General features: G+C 41.1%; 1 protein-coding gene across 1 annotated transcript in view; it reads right to left on the bottom strand.

The window, feature by feature from the left end:
- RBM44 (RNA binding motif protein 44) overlaps nt 1-18,574 on the bottom strand; it is a 1,074,496-nt gene that overhangs the window by 37,032 nt on the left and 1,018,890 nt on the right. The window contains exon 9 of the mRNA XM_033944849.1: nt 17,208-17,362. Coding sequence (XP_033800740.1) covers nt 17,227-17,362 — 136 coding nt within the window. The 3' untranslated portion in view covers nt 17,208-17,226. The remainder of the gene's footprint in view (nt 1-17,207; nt 17,363-18,574) is intronic.

The raw sequence follows: 18,574 nt of genomic DNA, 5'->3' as shown, positions 1-18,574 counted from the left end.
TCAATCCAAGGGTATTGAGGAAACTTAGGGAAGTTCTGGTAGCTCTACTGGCTGACATTTTCTATGCTTCTCTGAAATTGAGAGTGGTACCAGATGATTGGAGAAGGGTGGATGTGGTCCCTCTCCACAAAAGTGGAAGTAGGAAACTACAGGTTGGTAAGTCTGACTTCTGTCATAAGTAAATTAATGAAACACTTTTTAAAACAGAGAATAGTGACATTTCTGGAATCCAGTGGATTACAGAACCTGAGGCAACATGGATTCACTAGAGGCAGGTCTTGTCAGACATATATGTCAGAGAGAGCACTTAAATGTAGTATATGTAGATTTTAGCAAATTCTTTAACATTGTTCACAGACATCTAATATATAAACTGAGTGCTCTTGGTATGTGCCCCAAAGTGATATACTGGGTCAGGAACTGATTTGAGTGGAAGGGGACAGAAGGTCAATGGAGATTGCTCTGAGGAAAAGGATGTTACTAGTGGTGTGCTGCAAGGTTTAGTTCTTGGGTCTGTTCTTTTTAACATTTTTGTAAGTGATATTGTTGAAAGACTGACTAGCAAGATTTGCATCTTTGCAAATGATACCAAAATCTACAATATAGTAGACACCCCTGCAGTGTTCCCGCTAAGCTGCGCTAGTGTGCGCTGGCGCACAAAATATTACATCGCAGCGCACAAGTTTCTCGTCACAGCGCACGGCGTACGGCAGATGGCAGGGCGGCGAGAGGAGAATCGGGCGAGTTGGCTCATAACTTGCTGGCGCCCGATATTTTTAGCTCACAGCGAAAAAAGTTTGCTCACAACACCCGCCCGCTTAGAGGGAGCACTGCACCCCTGATGATAGGAATAACATGAAGACCACTGGGAGACATCTTCTGAAATGGAAATGGAATATTCTGACAGGTGTCACAAGCAGAGATGATGCTTTGTACACAATTACACCATGATCATGAGGGTTAGTAACCAACATTATATGGCTACAAAGGACTAGTGCACGTGCTTGACAACAAGAAAAATTACTAAAATGAAAATCCTACTCATGTAATCTAGAAGGAAAAAAGTTGATATAAGAACAGCCAAATGATAAAGAGTTTAAGCTTGAAAGTTTACCTTGAGGTTAATGAAGGACCCTCCCCCCAAAAAAATAATTCTGGGGATGTACAGAAAGAACAGAACTGAGAGGGACCTTATACAATTTTATAATGTGACACAATCTGACATATTTAGAAAAGCAAGTAAGAAAACTGTTTGGAGCCTGGAATTTGTAAACTTTCTATCAATGATATTATCGACTTGAAATGAAGAAAATAGAAATTTGTTCAAACAAAAAAAATTAATATGAACCAGAGAACAAATTTGTATCAAGTTATATTCAATTACCAGACCTCAAATACCCAAGGCACTACTTGAATGATTTTTCATGCCCTTACTGGGGTGGTAAATTCATCATTGGTCTTGGTAAAGTGACATGTGCTGTGAATATTTTTTTATATATGTTTTTGATTTCAATGTCAATAAATATAAAGTGCATTAGGTGCATAAGGTGCTAAAGGAAGGAAAGCACTTATCTTTTGTGCCCGACGGCTGCCCAACCGTTTCACACTCGGTTTTGTCAGGGGCTATGTTTTGGTGACACAGTCTAGCTCAGGTTTTGAAACCACTGTATTAAAAAATAAACAAACTACTGATTGCAATACTTTTCTCCACAATAAGAGTTGCCATCCAAGACATGTCCGCGACAATCTTCCTTTTTCCACAATAAGAGTTGCCATCCAAGACATGTCCGCGACAATCTTCCTTTTTCACAATTTTTAAGGTTCAGGATTTGCAGCACTGAACAAGAATTTAAGAAGTCTAGAAAGTTGATCGCTGATTTGTCTGTCCAAGGTCTGTCCATAAAAAAAATGCTGAAAAAGTGCTATAAATGTGCTAAATATAACCATCGGGAACACCTGTTGTGTGAGAAAGATACAAGCACAAGCAAAGTTGATCCGGATACTCAAACCTGTGTTCTGCACTTTTCAAATGCCAGTCCTGCCATAACCAGAGTCATGAAGAACAATTGGAAGATAGTACAAACTCATCCTGTGCTTATGGACAATGTGTTAAGAACAGCATTTAGTGGGGGCGCTATTGAGCCGGAGAGCAAGAAGGCCGCATAAGTTTCTCTCTCCCCTAAATCTTACCAGATTATCGATACAGAGCAAGCTTCAAATTTTTTTTTTCGCTACCAAATCTGACTCAGACTATAGATACGATGTCCAACAGCAAATCTGCTATATCTGAGTCGAATCCAACACAGTCTTCTGGATCGAAACGATCTAAACATGATCCTCCATCTCCGGAGAAACCGACGACCAGTAAGCCTTTGCAAGACTCATCAGACGCAGTTTTGGATGAACTCCGTGCTCTAAAAGAATTGATCACTTAACAGTACGATGTTACATGTGAAATGAGGAACGAAATCAACTCACTTACTATGTCCTTTGCAGTGTGTAAAACACGTGTTGAGACTTTAGAAAACAGAGCGGACATGGTGGCGCTTTCTTTTGCGCAGTTCAAAGAACAAACACAGCAACGTTTTAAGAAACTGGATCAGGATTTGGAGGACCTTTGTAACTGTAATCGCCGAAATAATATAAGAATAATTGGAATGGCGGAATGTGCCGAAGGATCAGATCTTAAATTCCTCACAGATTCTTTACCGAAACTACTCAACCTAACTACAGATCTGCCGTTGCAGTTTGAGCGTGCACATCGGACGCCATCTTCTCTGAAGCAAGGTTATACGAGACCGAGACCTATTGTAGCTAAACTGCTGCGATATCCTCAAACATTACAAATTTTAGCCGCAGCTAAGTCCGTTCCTGATTTAAGAATTGCGGATAAAAAATTTCTAATTGTTCCCAATCTAGCAAAAATGACCGCTTGGAAAAGGAAATCTTTCTTGGAAATGAGGGCGAGATTAAAGTCTATGGGTGCAAGATATGGCTTACAGTACCCTGCTAGAATGGTGGTCACTATCAACAATTCGACACGACATTTTGACTCCCTGGATCAGCTCCAAACGTTCCTGGATGGTCTTCAATCGCAGGGCATGTCTTCATCCTGAGGCGTCTCATCTGTCCTATTCAAATCCTCTTGCCTGAGATTGCTAAGCGTCTGAGCTCTGTCAGATCCTTTGCTCACCCACTTTCTCCCCAGCGACGCTGACTCGCCTATTTATCTAACCTGCTATATTGACTAGATATATGAAAAGGTTTTGGTTCATTTCAGTTTCCCTTTTGACAATTATGATTTTATTTGACTTTGATTCCTGTCTTCTTACTCGAAGTATTTGCTGCTGCACCGCTTCTATTTTTCTCTACTATCCTACCTTAACAATAGGGTTTACTGGATTGAATATGATATACAGAATCAATCCTTTTGTATGCTTTTCATCCCTCTATGCTAACCCTAAATGTGGAATAGAAGGATATCTCGTGAGCAGAGACCTGAGAAACCACATTTTGAATTCAATATTACATGACTGCGGAATCAGCGGTGACCTGGCTTCATTTTTTCAAATTGACTTGCTTACCTTCATATTAGTGATGTTAACATTTTCATTTGTTTCAAGTCCTTTTTTTCTTATAATGACTTCTATTGTGAATCCTGATATAATGATTTAAACTTCCTGTTTTGTTTGTTGTACGTTTTTGGGGTTTTTTTCTTCTTTCCCTGGGACAAAATGACTGTGCTGAATAATCGTTTTGTTTGTCCTTTATTTATTTTACTGTTGCCTAAATTCTTCTATGACAGACTTTCCTTTTCAAGGTTTTCAGCTCTTTCTGCACCATTTGCCTAGTACCCTGTCTCAAGTTTTATTTTTAAAGTATATCTTACTGGTTATATTCAGGTTTGCGGTTTTAGTGGATCCTTTCACTAATGTGTACTTTCTTGCTCCTTCTACTGTTCTTTCCTTTCTCTTAATGGGAGGGGAGATTTGTGCACCTCTGTTTCTCTGGTTAATGGTACCATTCATTTTTCTTGTTCTTTTTGGCTGGACTGGCTTAGTCCTTGATGCCTTCTGTTCTGCTTTGATATGTGTGAGAAAGTTTTTGGTTTTTTTAGTTTTTCCTTTTTGGCACATTGCAGTTTTTTCCATGTTCTATACGATTTTTTTGACTTCTTCCAATTCCGGACTTCATACTTAATATTTTTATATAGACTATTATGGCATCTGATAATCAAATTCCTGTCACTGTTGTCTCTTGGAATGTTAATGAACTAAACAATCCAATTAAAAGAAAAAAAGTTCTTATTCACCTGAAACAAAAAACACCTGACATAATAATGTTATAAGAAACACACCTATCCTCTACCGCTTCATTGATAAAATCGTGTAACTGGATTATTTCAGCGATTGATTTGCCTTCCTTAGGCAGAAAAGGGGGTGTATCTATCTTATTTTCTAAATCGATACAATATAAGGTTATACACCAAGTTATTAACACAAATGGTCGATGGATTATAGCTCATGTAGATTTACACAATATTCCAATTCTTTTGGTCAATGTCTATGCACCAAACACTGATTCTCCAGAATTTTTCATTGATCTGCTACACAACATCCAGTCCTCTGCACCTCTCCCAATCATTATGTCAGAAGATTTCAACCTTCCATATGATCTCTATATAGATAAACAATCTACTTCTAAATTATCTCCACAAAAATCACATGTTTCCTTTCATTCACTCATTACACACTTACAATTAATGGATCTCTGGAGACTTCAACATCCCTCAGCCAGAGAATATACATATCATTCCATCCCACTCAACAGTTACTCCCGCTTAGATTACATTTTTGCGTCTCATCACCTTCTAAACTCGGTCACTCATACCTACATTTCTCCAATACTCATTTCTGATCATTCAATAGTATCCTATATTCTCCTATGGACTAATATTCCCACTCCTAAATCTCCCTTATGGAGGATGCAAATTCAACTTCTTGAAGATGACAAGATAGTTCAACATCTCAAGAAATTTATTGCTGAATTCTTTGACACCAACAACTCTTCTGATACAAACTCATTAGTTACATGAGAAGCTTTTAAGGCCTCCTTGAGAGGCGAACTTATTTCCATTGCATCCCATAAGTCTAAATCTGATAAAGCTTCCATAGCATCTTTAGAACATCAAATATTGGATCTAGAACGTAAACACACGGACACAAAAGATCCTATACAGTACAATGCATTATGTCAGCTTAAATATCAATATAATCGTATCATATCCCAAAAAGCAGGAATGCAAATTTTCTTAACCGAAGCCAAATATGCAGAAGGTAACAAAAGTTGCAAATTATTAGCTTCTTACTTAAAAAGAAAAAAATATAAAATTTGGATACCAGCTATCCAAAATAGTAATAATATAAATATCACCTCCTATTCTGGAATCCTGGAGATTTTTCATGATTATTACCAACAATTGTACCACTCAGAATCTCCTTCTAACTCGGATACCTTGCTCTCTTTCTTACAATCTTTGGATCGACCTAGATAGACTGCACCTGATAATATTGCCTTAAACAAGGCAATAGATACAGAGGAACTTCTTGTTGCTCTGAAGCAAATGCCGTCTAATAAATCCCCGGGAGCAGATGGCATCCCTGTAGAATTCTATAAAATTTTTAAACATGATGTGATACCACATCTCCTTGAAGTTTTTCAATATTTAACTCCAGATTCTGTCAAAACTAGCCGGTTTACTGAAGCTATTGTTACAGTTATTCAAAAGCCGCATAGGGATCCCCTTAAAGTACAGAATTACAGATCTATTTCACTCTTGAATGTAGACTATAAATTATTTGCTAAAGTTTTAGCAAACAGAATCAAAAAAGTTATCCATAAAGTTATTCATCCTAATCAGATTGGCTTTATGCCAGGTCGCCTGATCGCGGACAATTCTAGATTATTTTTCCACTTATCTCATATTTCTAAAAATTCTCAAAGTCCTATCGTAGCCTTATCTCTTGACGCCGAAAAGGCATTTGATAGAATAGAATGGGAATATCTTTTTTACATTTTAGACTGGTTTGGAGCAGATTCCCCTTTCATCCAACTGATTTAAGTGCTATATACGAATCCTTCAGCTCGAATCATAGCTAATAATTCTCTCTCTTCCTCCTTTCAACTGTTCAGAGGGACCAGACAGAGGTATCCTCTCTCCCCATATTTGTTTAATTTGGCACTAGAACTTTTACTCATCCATATTAGACAAAACCCTAACATTTCTGGTATAGTATGCAAATCTCTCGAAATTAAACTCTCCGCCTATGCGGACGATGTACTTCTCTATCTCTCCAATCCAGAAGTCTCGGTTAAAGAACTTCTACAGACTATTGATACATATTCCTCTTTTTCGGGATATAAACTTAATCAAGATAAGAGACTCTTCCTTTAAATCATTATGCCAATCCGGATATGATTTGGTCTGGGCTCTGAAAAAACTGAAATATCTTGGTCTTGAACTCACAAAATCCCTACTAGACTCTATTGATCTCAATATACAGAACATGCTACAATTTATTAAATCCTTAATTCAGTCCTGGCATCCTCTCTATCTCTCATGGTGGGGACGTCCAGAAACTATTAAAATGATGTTCATGCCCAAAATAAATTACATTTTAATCATGATCCCCTGTCTTTTTCCTCGCTCATTTTACAAAAAACTCGATTCCCTTCTGTCAGGTTTGTTAGTGGCCCCCCCAATGTATGGTGGTAGGGGTTAAGTGAAAGGCGCCCTGACAAACGCCTGGTCCCAGGTTCAGTTCCCTCACTGAAGTTTCATCAGGAAGTAGAATCAAATAATAGGCACAGCCAGAGGTGGTTGCATAAAGAATATATTATAGAAATAGTCTTACAGAAAAGCAATATTTATAAGCATTACAATGAAGCATTACAATTAAGTAGAGAACAAAGCAGTTTCCCTGCCTTACAGAGTCCAGAAACAAAGAGACAGAGAGTCAGAAGTTCTAGGAAGAGCCAGAGAGAGAGAGAGCCTAGACCCCTCTCCTCCAGAGATAGAAAGATAGATTGATAGATAGATAGATAGATAGATTGATAGAGCAGAGAGGAGGCTTTTATACCTTGGCTGAATATAGAAACTTGTATGTCCCAGTATCTTTCTGTTTAGAATTTGTAAACTGTTTGAAGCAATGGTTAATTTAATTGCTAAGGAGGGTGTGATACTTGCAAGCATGGAAGATGGGATTAGTCTCTGGCTTCTTTGTTCTTGATCTGTGCACCTGGTCCTAAGCACCCTCTTAATCAGACATTAACACCTTTTAGCTAGTCATAATTCAATCAGGGATACTTGAAACATATCAATCAGGGATACTTAAAACCGTCTCCCTGCCCTCAGGGTCTATCTGCATTCTCATGCCAGAGTCAGATTGATATAATTTCCCATAGCCTTCGCTGACATAAGTAATGCCAACTAAAAATGCTGAATGGTAGCGATAGCTATGCTGACATCTCCCATATTTTTTTTTTTATTCTTTGAAATGAGGGCAAGCTTGTGGTACCCTTCTTTAAACAGCCAGTCTGCAATTAGCAGATGCTTCTTTTACCTCCAACATTATAGCCGCACGTCCCCTGTGCTGCAGAATCTCCAAGCTATGAAGATAAACAGTTCCCATTATGAGTTCAAACCTCTGTCTTAGGTTGTATAGGCCATCATCTGGGCGGGGGACCCCAGTATGCTTATATCTTACCCGTCGTTGAGCGAATGAACGGTGCATAAGGGATGCAAGAAGCTTTTTCAAGAGGTTCAGGTATAAAGGTACCAAGATGTCATGAGAGAGTATGCAAGTATGGGATAATATTATGTCTGACCCTGGTAAGGCAATGCAATAGGCCATGCCAAGTTAAAACCAAATTAGAACCAAATTAGAAAGTGTCAGAAAAGATACTGGAAATACATGTATAACTGCCTTAAAAGTTAGAAGGAACTTTGTATGATATGCGTTGTAAAGAAATGTATATGTGTTTCACTTTACAGCAAAGGAAAATCATAATAATACATAGCAAAATTTGTATAATAATTAAGATAATGATAGGGTGAATTAAAACATTAAATACGTGGTTTGCAGTGGGCGAATACCCAAAGAAAAGTTCCCAAACTGAGACATGAGCGTCTCGTAGCAAATTTTGTGCAATCTGTCCATTTTCAAAAGTGATAGTATGATTCACTTCTTTGGAGGTTTTCTTAAGTTGTTCAATGTGAGTATGGAGTTCAGTAAAGTTCAGCAGCTTTTGAAATGTCTCGTTGCCCATACCAAGAGGTAGAGGATGTACAGCATATGAAATAAAGTCTGGAATGTCCATAGAATCATTAGTAACCAGAGGTGTGGAGTAGGTTGTCCCATTAAGGGTGATGGAGGACAGAGGTGAATGACTACATCAGGTATTGTTCAGTAAATAAGTTGAACTGTACAGCAAAGCGTTCTTAGGAAGGTGGCTGTCATGAATCCGGGGATCCAAGGAACAGGAAATGTTTTGTGGAAAGAATAGGTGAAAACAAAAATGTCCAGCTCCAAGGTAGTACAGCGTGTGTGAAGAAGTAGAGGAGTAGGAGATCTTTGCGGACATTAGTCCAGTAGGAAACGGCAGTTTCTTTAAACTGGTGAGATGCACACTTGGGATGAAATGATGTTTGCACAGGATCTGTTAAGTCACTGGAAACTAGTGGTGTTCACCCTTGAGATGAAATGATGTCTGTGCATACAGGGAGGGATTTGAAAAGAGTCCCGATATCATTCAGCAGCTGTACTCCAGTGTAATCCAAATAAGAGATAGAAAACGAGAGAGAAACCATGTTGCCTGTACTGAATGTATATATAGAGAGAGAGAGACCAGGTTGCCTGTACTGAATGTGGCAACATTTACTTGGTAGAGTTATGGCAAAAGACAGACAATATTCAGGTACTTAAGGTTCTTAATCAGACATTCAAAAAAGATATGTTTTTGTGTGCTGCATATAACTATTATGGCACTTCAGAGAGACCATAATTCTGTACTGAATGTATATATAAAAAAAATTATGTCAGAAATGTGTACTGAATCTAATGAGGATCATAGAATAAACACGGTATAAAGTGAAACCTTTACTTAAAAATATAACCCCTAACTAAGCTACATTTAGGATATGAAACAATAGGTAAAAAGAACATTGCTCAATTGGGCTAGTTAAAAAAAAAATGGGGAAAAGAGCTCTAGAAATGGCCAATGTTATGTATCCTGGGGTACCCCCTAAACTAAAACAAATAGACAAAAGACCACATGGCACAGACAACATAAAACACAAATTTTTAGGCGTCCATCTGTCAAGTGTTCAGGGCTGAATTTAACTCTGCAAATAAACACATTGTTATAGAAAAACACAGCAAAGATGAACACCTGAGTAGTACAAATAATGCATATCATAAACATCTCATATTCAAAAAAGGCATAAAGCTAATATCTTCTTTGGAACGTCTCTATCTCTGCAGTGATAAAGAGGATCCTTGGAAAACACTAGAAATATCTTTGTGCCAAAACTGGTCTGGGATGGCTATGTATATATCCGAACTGCTGCTAAGAAAAAGAAAAAAAAACATTTCAAATTAGCAGCATCCTCAAGGTCACTTAAAGCAAACTTTGTCCATGTTCCATTCCGGCCGACCTTGACTACATGTCTGCCACCTGGGTCCCACTGCACTCGGAGGAATGGGCACTGTGGTGCAGAAGTCAGGTGCAGGCTAGATTTGTCTTCTTTTGTCTGCACTGTCCTGGCATTCAGAGGTAAGGGGCAAATTCCGAAAATCATTAGTCATGTCTAGGACAGAGAAAAATGCACATTTATGGTTAAATTTCACAGTAATGTCAGAGTAAGAGGCAGCCACTGGTACTACAGGCTTTGAAATCTTAGTTAGGGCCCGAGAGTGTATAGTGAGCCTAACAGAGCCCTCTGGTTTAGCATCTGACCCAGCTGGAGAGCCATATGCTAAAGAGATAGGTCCACTCAGACCCCTCTCCTCCATCTTAGGCACTAGTTCTGTTGCTGGAGGAAGTACTGGTTGCTGTGTTTGTGATTCAGGATCTTTGCCCTCAAACAAAATTTCTGTGTACCTTTTCCCACAATCTTGTGCCCAAAATGAAACATCTGCAGCCTCTGAGTGAGTTATACTACGATCATGCTTCTGCACTGGCATGCTACACTGGGTGGCTAACTGCACAGGAATAACCTCATGAACCAAGACTTTAGAAGCATTTATAATTCCTGTACCTAATGCAAGACCAGCCACCTCAACTATTTCTTTGCCTGTATTCTCACTCATGCTGGCAGTAGTTTCTACAATGTCTTTCATTTGTTCCTTTTGTGGGATAAGAACATAAGAACATAAGAACTGCCTTCTCCGGATCAGACCTTCGGTACATCAAGTCCGAAGATGGGATTAGTCTCTGACTTCTTTGTTCTTGATCTGTGCATCTGGACCCATTGTCCTAAGCACCCTCTTAATCAGACATTAACACCTTTTAGCTAGTCATAATTCAATCAGGGATACTTGAAACATATCAATCAGGGATACTTAAAACCGTCTCCCTGCCCTCAGGGTCTATCTGCATTCCCATGCCAGAGTCAGATTGATATAATTTTCCATAGGCCTTCGCTGACATAAGTAATGCCAACTAAAAATGCTGAATGGTAGCGATAGCTATGCTGACACCTTCTATCTTTCTTATGGAAAAATAAACAACCGCGTATAGCACTAAAAAAAACTCAAATTGACTAAGGAAAAAGGCGAGGTCCTTTTTCCAGATTTTTACACTTATCATAAAGCTTTCATTACACATCAGGGTTTATACTGGTTTTCCGATCAGGAACTTTACTCTCCAATTTGGTTTGAAATTGAAAAACAGCTAATTTTTCTGCTCCAGCCTTCTGCTTACTTAACTACATCGCAAATCTCATCTTCCAACCCCTTAATATCATTAAATGTTTATTGGAATTTGATTCAAGAAAGGATTGGACAATTTCCTGCTGAAGAAAGGGATAGAGGGGTATAGATAGGGGGCTACTGCGCAGGTCCTGGACCTGTTGGGCCGCTGCGTGAGCGGACTGCTGGGCACGATGGACCTCGGGTCTGACTCAGTGGAGGCATTGTTTATGTTCTTATGTTTCACACTTGGAATTTCCATACATCACCTCACTATATACTTCTCTATGGTGTAATCCACATATTCTAATTAATAAAAAACCGTTCTTATGGAAGGAATGGATAGACAAAGGTGTCTTTCTGTTGCATGATATTTTAGACTTGACTAATAAATAACTTCCATTTTTAACTCTCCAAAACAGATTTACTATTCCACCCACAGCATATTTTAAATGGGTTCAACTTCAACATTGTATAACTCATATGTCTTTTTTGATACCATACATAGTAGTCTACCTACTCTTCCCAACCTAGCTAGCACCCTATTGACAACAGGACATACTGCCTCTCGAATTTATAAATTGACTATTAATTGGAAGAAACCGTCTACCACTACACTTCAGGAAGTCTGTGAAAATGATTGTAATCACCAACTAGGAGATAAGTCTTAGGCTGTCCGCTGGTCTAAATCCATTAGATCTCTTTCATCGGCGAGTACAATACAATCTATGTACTTTCTCTATCATAAAGCGCTATGGACCCCTCAAACTCTCTGTAGCTGGCCTTCTATCTTCAAATTTATGCTGGCATTGTAAGATCTGTCAAGGTTCCCTGATGCATATGCTATATGATTGTTCATTGATTCAGGTATTTTGGCAAGATATTTGGTCTATTATGAAAAAAATATTCTACATAGATTGCAATATATCTTTTTCTATAGTAATGTTTAAATTGCAATCACCACATATTGATTTACTGGACTCCCATAGGAAACTTTTTGATATTCTTCTGATACTTGCACAAAAGTTGATTCTCTCCAATTGGAAGTCCGCAAGCTTACTCCATGTTCATCACTGGTGGAATCTAGTATTGCAGCATCACAAGTTTGAGATAGCATTATCTGAATGTAGAGGTCAACTCAGATCTACAAATGACTGTTGGTCTTCCTTGTTGTATTATATGCAAACTGCTGATGATTAACTGAGCTCAATTACATTTTCCTATCCAGTATTTTTGTAAATTTACTGTCATTGTACTTGCAATGTGCCATTGTCTGTTTGTTTGCTGTTTGATAAATTTCAATAAAATTTTCATGGGAAAAAAAAAAAAGAACAGCATTTAGTAGAGGAAGGAATCTAAAGGACATTATTAGCCCTTCTGACACCACTCCTTCTCAGAAAGTTAAAGGTATCCTTGGCCATTATAAATGTGGATCTTGCAAGTGTTGTGAGATTATGTTACAATCTAAGATTTTCATCAATCCTCAGGATGGCAGGAGATTTGAGTTGAAACATTTCAGCAACTGTAAAGATTTGGTGCATGAATAGAAGGAGGCATAGCCCCTGATGAAACCGAGTGTGATATGGTTGAGCAGCCGTCAGGCACAAAAGATAAGTGCTTTCCTTCCTTTAGCACTTTATGCACCTAATGCACTTTATATTTATTGAAATTGAAATCAAAAACATATATAAAAAAATATTCACAGCACATGTCACTTTACCAAGACCAATGATGAATTTACCATCCCAGTAAGGGCATGAAAAAATCATTCAAGTAGTGCCTTGGGTATTTAAAGTCTGGTAATTGAATATAACTTGATACAAATTTGTTCTCTGGTTCATATCAATGATATTACCCATATACGAGAGCTTTTATATAGGAACATAAGAACTGTCGCTGCTGGGTCAGACCAGTGGTCCATCGTGCCCAGCAGTCCACTCCTCTATATTCAGCGGCCTCTATTTAAAGAACTTGATCCCTGAGTCTAGCCTTACCTGCATAAGTTCTGGTCTAGCAGGAACTTGTCTAACTTTGTCTTGTTCTCCCTTCCTTGGAGAGGGTGAACAACCTGTCTTTATCTACTAAGTCTATGCCCTTCATTATCTTAAACGTTTCAATCATGTCCCCTCTCAGTCTCCTCTTTTCAAGGGAGAAGAGACCCAGATTCTCTAATCTCTCGCTGTACGACAACTCCTCCAACCCCTTAACCATTTTTGTCGCTCTTCTCTGGACCCTTCTCTGTGTCCTTCAAGTACGGTGACCAGTGCTGGACGCAGTATTCTAGGTAGGGTCGCACCATAGCCCAGTACAGTGGCATGATAACCTTCTCCAATCTGTTCATGATCCCCTTCTTTTTTTTTTTTGCAAATAATTTTTATTGAAAAAGCAGTCAATACAAACAATAAACTCCAGTCAGGAAACAAAAGTACTGGTACAGCAGAAGAATGTGATCCCTTTCTTAATCATTTCAAGCATTCTGTTCGCCCTTTTTGCCGCCACTGCGCATTGAGCATCGACTTGTCGACCAGTACTCCAAGTCTCTTTCCTGGGGGGTCTCTCTAAGAATTGCATCAGACATCCTGTATTCGTGTACAAGAATTTTGTTACTGACATGCATCATATTACACTTATCCATGTTAAACTTCATTTGCCATGTCGCAGCCCATTTCTCGAGCATGTTTATGTCCTGTTGCAGGTCTTCACATTCCTCCTGCGTCCTCACTACTCTGAATAACTTCGTATTATCTGCAAATTTAATCACCTCGCTTGTCGTTCCAATTTCCAGATCGTTTATAAATATGTTGAAGAGCATAGGCCCATGCACTGAACCCTGTGGCACTCTGAGTATTGTCCATTTACCCCTCACACTCTCTGTTTTCTATCTGCCAACCAGTTTTTGATCCACACGAGTATTTCACCCTCAATCCCATGGCTCGCAATTTTTCGAAGTAGTCGTTCATGCGGGACCTTTTCAAATGCCTTCTGAAAATCCATATATACAATGTCGACCGGGTCACCTTTGTCTATCTGCCTGTTAACTCCCTCGAAGAAGTGCAGCAAGTTTGTCAAGCAAGATCTTCCTTTGCTGAAGCCGTGCTGGCTGGTCCTCATCAGATTGTGTCCGTTAAGGTGGTCAATGATGTGGTCTTTTATCAACACCTCTACCATCTTTCCCGTTACCGAGGTCAGACTCACTGGTCTGTAGATTCCCGGATCTACCCTCGAACCTTTCTTGAAGATCAGCGTAACATTTGCCACTTTCCAGTCTTCTGGAATCCTTCCCGATTTGATTGACAGATTGGTTATTAGTTGAAGCAGTTCAGCTATAACCCCTTTCAGTTTGTTGATTACCCTCTGATGTATGCCATCCGGTCCTGGGGATTCATCATTTTTAAGCCTATCAATCTGCCTGCATACCTCTTCTAGACTGATCGCCAACCCTGTCAGTTTCTCGTCTTCATTTCCTATGTATAGCCTGTTAGCTTCCAGTATGTTGTGTATATCCTCTTCGGTAAATACAGACGCAAAATACGTGTTCAGTTTGTCGGCAATGGCTTTGTACTCTTTTAGCACTCCCTTTATTCCATGGTCGTCCGACAGCCCAACCGCTTCCTTCGCGGCTCGTTTCCCCTTAATGTATCAAAAGAATGGCTTGAAGTTTTTCACCTCCAATTTTTTCCTCTTAGTCCCTTTTGGCCCCTCTCACCACCTTATGGCACCTGCATTGATGTTGCTTGTGCTTTTTCCAGTTTTCGTCTGTTTTTGACCTTTTCCATACTTTAAAAGAAATCTTCTTGTCTCTGATCACTTCTTTCACCGCTACAGTGAGCCACGCCGGTTCCTTGTTATTTTTCCTCTTGGATCCCTTGTTGATACGCGTTATATACAGATTTTGTGTCTCAGTGACTGTGTCCTTAAAAAGGGACCACGCTTGCTCTAGCATTTTTACAGCACCTACCCTCTTCTTAATCTTCTTCCCCACCATGACTCTCTACCCTTCCTAATTCCCTTTCGGAAGTTCAGCGCCGTCGCCATCGTTCTAGATCGTTGTTTCGCTCCCGTGTTGAAGCACATCATATTGTGATCACTGCTTCCCAGTGTCCCATCTACTTCTACATCTTGTGCCGGTCCTCATAGTCCATTTAGAATTAAGTCCAGAATTGCATTTCCTCTCCTGTTTTCCTTGACAAGTTGTTTCAGGAAGCAATCGCCCACTGCATCCAGGTTTCCCTACTGAGGTGCCTAGGTTCCAGTTTATCCCTGGGTAATTGAAGTTACCCATGATAACTGCATTTCCTCCCTTGCAGTTGTATTTAATCTCAGCCGTCATTTCTTCATCAATTTCTTCGGACTGCCCTAGGGGTCAGTAGTAGATGCCTATCTTCATTTCCGTTCCATTTATTCCAGGAATTTTGACCCATAGAGATTCTAACTTATTCTTTGTTTCCGACGTGTTCTCTCCGGCAGACTCTATTCCCTATTTGACGTACAGGGCAATGCCCCCACTTTTTTGACCTACTCTGTCTCTGCGGTGTAGCACAGTGTTCCAGATGTTTTCCTCGTTCCACCATGTTTCCGTAATGCCGATGATGTCAAAGTTCTTTTTCTGTGTCACAGTTTCTAATTCACCCATTTTGTTCCTTAGACTCCTTGCGTTCGTGTATATACACTTGGTTTGTGGCATGTTACTTTCTTGCACTTTCTTCCCTCTTGCGTCCCTTTCGATCCTTCCAGATTTCTGTCCTGTCCATGATCCGCTGAGTCTTTTCCACTAACTTCTTGCACGATATCCTCTGGGTATATCGGTTTCCGAACCATCCACTGTCGGCTTTCTCAATTTCTCTCTTGATGTTGCTTGCAAGTAGTCTTGTTCCTTCTCCACTGAGGTGGAGTCCATCCTTCCTGAATAGCTTGCTCTTCCCCCAGAACGTTGTCCAGTTGCCCACGATGTGAAATCCTTCTTCCTCACACCAGTGTCGCATCCACATGTTGACTGCATGCAGCTCTGTCTGCCTCTTCTCATTGGCCCTGGATACCAGCAGGATTTCCAAGAATGCTACACTCTGCATTCTGGTCTTCAGCGTCTTTCCTAGCATCCGGAACTTGTCCTTCAGTACTTCCCTGCTGTATTTCCTGTTGCTCACATTGTTTGTCCCCACATGGATTACCGCCACTGTATCTTCCACCACCGTATCTTTCTCTTCCACGCTGTCGATGATCCTATCGATATGGCTCACTATGTCTTCTACCTTGGCTCCGGTTTGGCAGGTTACCAGCTGATCCTGTTTTCCTCCTGCTATGTGGCTGTGGACTTGTCTGATGATGGAGTACCCCACGACGATTGCTGTCCTCTCTATCTTATCTATCTTCTCTTGCCTCTCTAGGCACAGGTCCGTGTCCCTGGTGTGTGCCCATCTCTCCAGCCGTAGGTCCGGGTCCTCCATGCACTTCCATCTTCCCTCATCCTGGCGTTGGCTTACACAGGACTCAGCTTCTTGTGGGCTCGCTCTGCTGATTCCAGATCTCACTGCTATATCACCCATTTCTTCGTTGTGGCTGTTCTCCAGGTGATCCTCACTCCCTGTAGGTGTATCTCGGCAGTTCCACTGTTGCTGGTGATTTTCCACAGCCTCCCTGTATGCCTCATCGATGAACTTCTCCAGCTTCCGGACTTCATCCTCAATGGTTTCCTTTGTTTTGACGTTCTCTGCATCTGTCCTCCTCCTTCACTTCTCGAAGTGCTTCTAGTTCTAGTATTCTGCCCTCTAGGAGTCCAACTTGTTTCTTCAGGCTCTCCAGTTCTCCGCATCGAGTGCATACACAAGACCACCTCCCAGAGGGGAGGTAGTCATACATATGACAGACGGTGCAGAAAACTGGGTAGCTCATCTTCCTGCTTCTGTCTGCTGCTTCCATAGCTGCTGCTTCCTTAGCTGCTTCCATAGCTCTGTCTGCTGCTGATGCCCTCTCTGTCTGCTGCTGCTGGTGATGTCCTCTCTGTCTGCTGCTGCTGCTGTTCTCTCTGTCTGCTGCTGCTGGTGTTCTCTCTGTCTGCTGCTCGTGCATGACTTGCCCCTTCTGAAGGCCCTTCGCAAAGGCGCTCTCCCTCTCCCTCAGAGAGTACAAGCCACTTTATGCTACTACTGCACACAGTTTTGTGTGTGTGTGGGGGGGGTTGCTTTCTTTTCTATCTACTACTCCCCCTAAAATATTCCTAAATCTTTTAAAACAACTTACCGTGCTCTTCTGTTTCATGTTACTGTGTCTTAGGCATAGCTGAATGTTTCTTTAGAAGAGCAGAAGCTCTTTCCAGAATGGTAGTAAGAGGCAAACCTTTTAGGAACCCATTGTTGCTCTCTTTCACCTCCACCAGTGTTTCAAAGAGCTTAACCCTAAAAGGAAGGAAATAACATCAATACATAGGAGCACTCCATGTTTCTCCATCTTAATATCATCTTTGAACCCTCTCAATTTACTGAGGAATATTTTAGTGGGGTTAGCATATCAGTACAGATATGTCTTATATTTTATCAGTTTGTTCTATATAATTTTTGGTGCCAAAAAGGGGCCAAATTACGCACATAAAAAGTCACAAATTCACACACACACACGATATTTGGACATACACACACCATATTTGGTGCGCACACATAGGGGCAAATTCTATAAATGGCGTCCATAGTAGGCCGCTGTCTATCCATTTCCTAAAACAAAGACCCTGAGGCAGGCTATAGGTGTCTGTCATGGGTGCAGGGAGGCACCTAGGATGCTTAAGCTCACCCAAGGCTGGGTGTGGTTTTGCCTGGAAGTGGACTTAGACGAGCATAAGTGGCCCTAGGTGTCTCCCTAGGGCCATGATAGGCACCTGAAATGTAGGCCATTAAAATTCTGGTCTACATTTCAAATAGACACAACCCCTGAGCTGATCACTGCAAGCAAATTTCCCTGCCACAATCAGCTGAGCGGCCACGTCAGTCAGCCGGTAGGAGGAATGCCCACTCTCTCCTGCTGCCATCCTTGAAAACCCCCCGACACTGTTCCCTGCAGGAGGGATGGCCAATTCCTCCCACCACCACCCTCAAACTCCTACCTGACTCTGTCCGTGGCAGGAGGAATGCCCAATCCCTTCTGCCACCACTACCGAACCCTCCCCTCAAAGTCTCCCGGCAGTAGGGATGCCCACTCCTTCCTGCCAGCAGGCACCCACCCTGAACCCATGCACTGGGAAGGGGCCTAATGCCCTGATTGGCCAAGGCATAATTGTGAACAGGTGGGCCTGGTGGTGGAAGGGAGTAGGCATCCCTCCGGCTGGCTGAAGTACAGAAGGTACTGGGGGGTGTCCGGGCAGGGCCGGATTAAAGGGTAGGCCCAGGAGGCATGTGCATAGGGCCCACAATTGTTAGGGGGCCCTAGGGCCGGTGTTAGGGGGTGGCAAACAGGGCAGCTCCCCTGGGTCCCACAGCTCAAGGGGGCCCTGCAATCCAGGCAGTTCACTTAGCTGCCATCAGCCCTGGCTTCAGCTGTGGTACTGCTAAATTGGATGGCAAAAACAGCGCAGGACTTTTCCTCTTGCCTGTATCGCTTTAGGCTTGATCCCGCCCCCC

This window comes from Geotrypetes seraphini, chromosome 5, assembly GCF_902459505.1.
Source record: "Geotrypetes seraphini chromosome 5, aGeoSer1.1, whole genome shotgun sequence".
Taxonomy (NCBI): Eukaryota; Metazoa; Chordata; class Amphibia; order Gymnophiona; family Dermophiidae; genus Geotrypetes; species Geotrypetes seraphini.
This window is presented reverse-complemented; position numbering and strand designations above follow the sequence as displayed.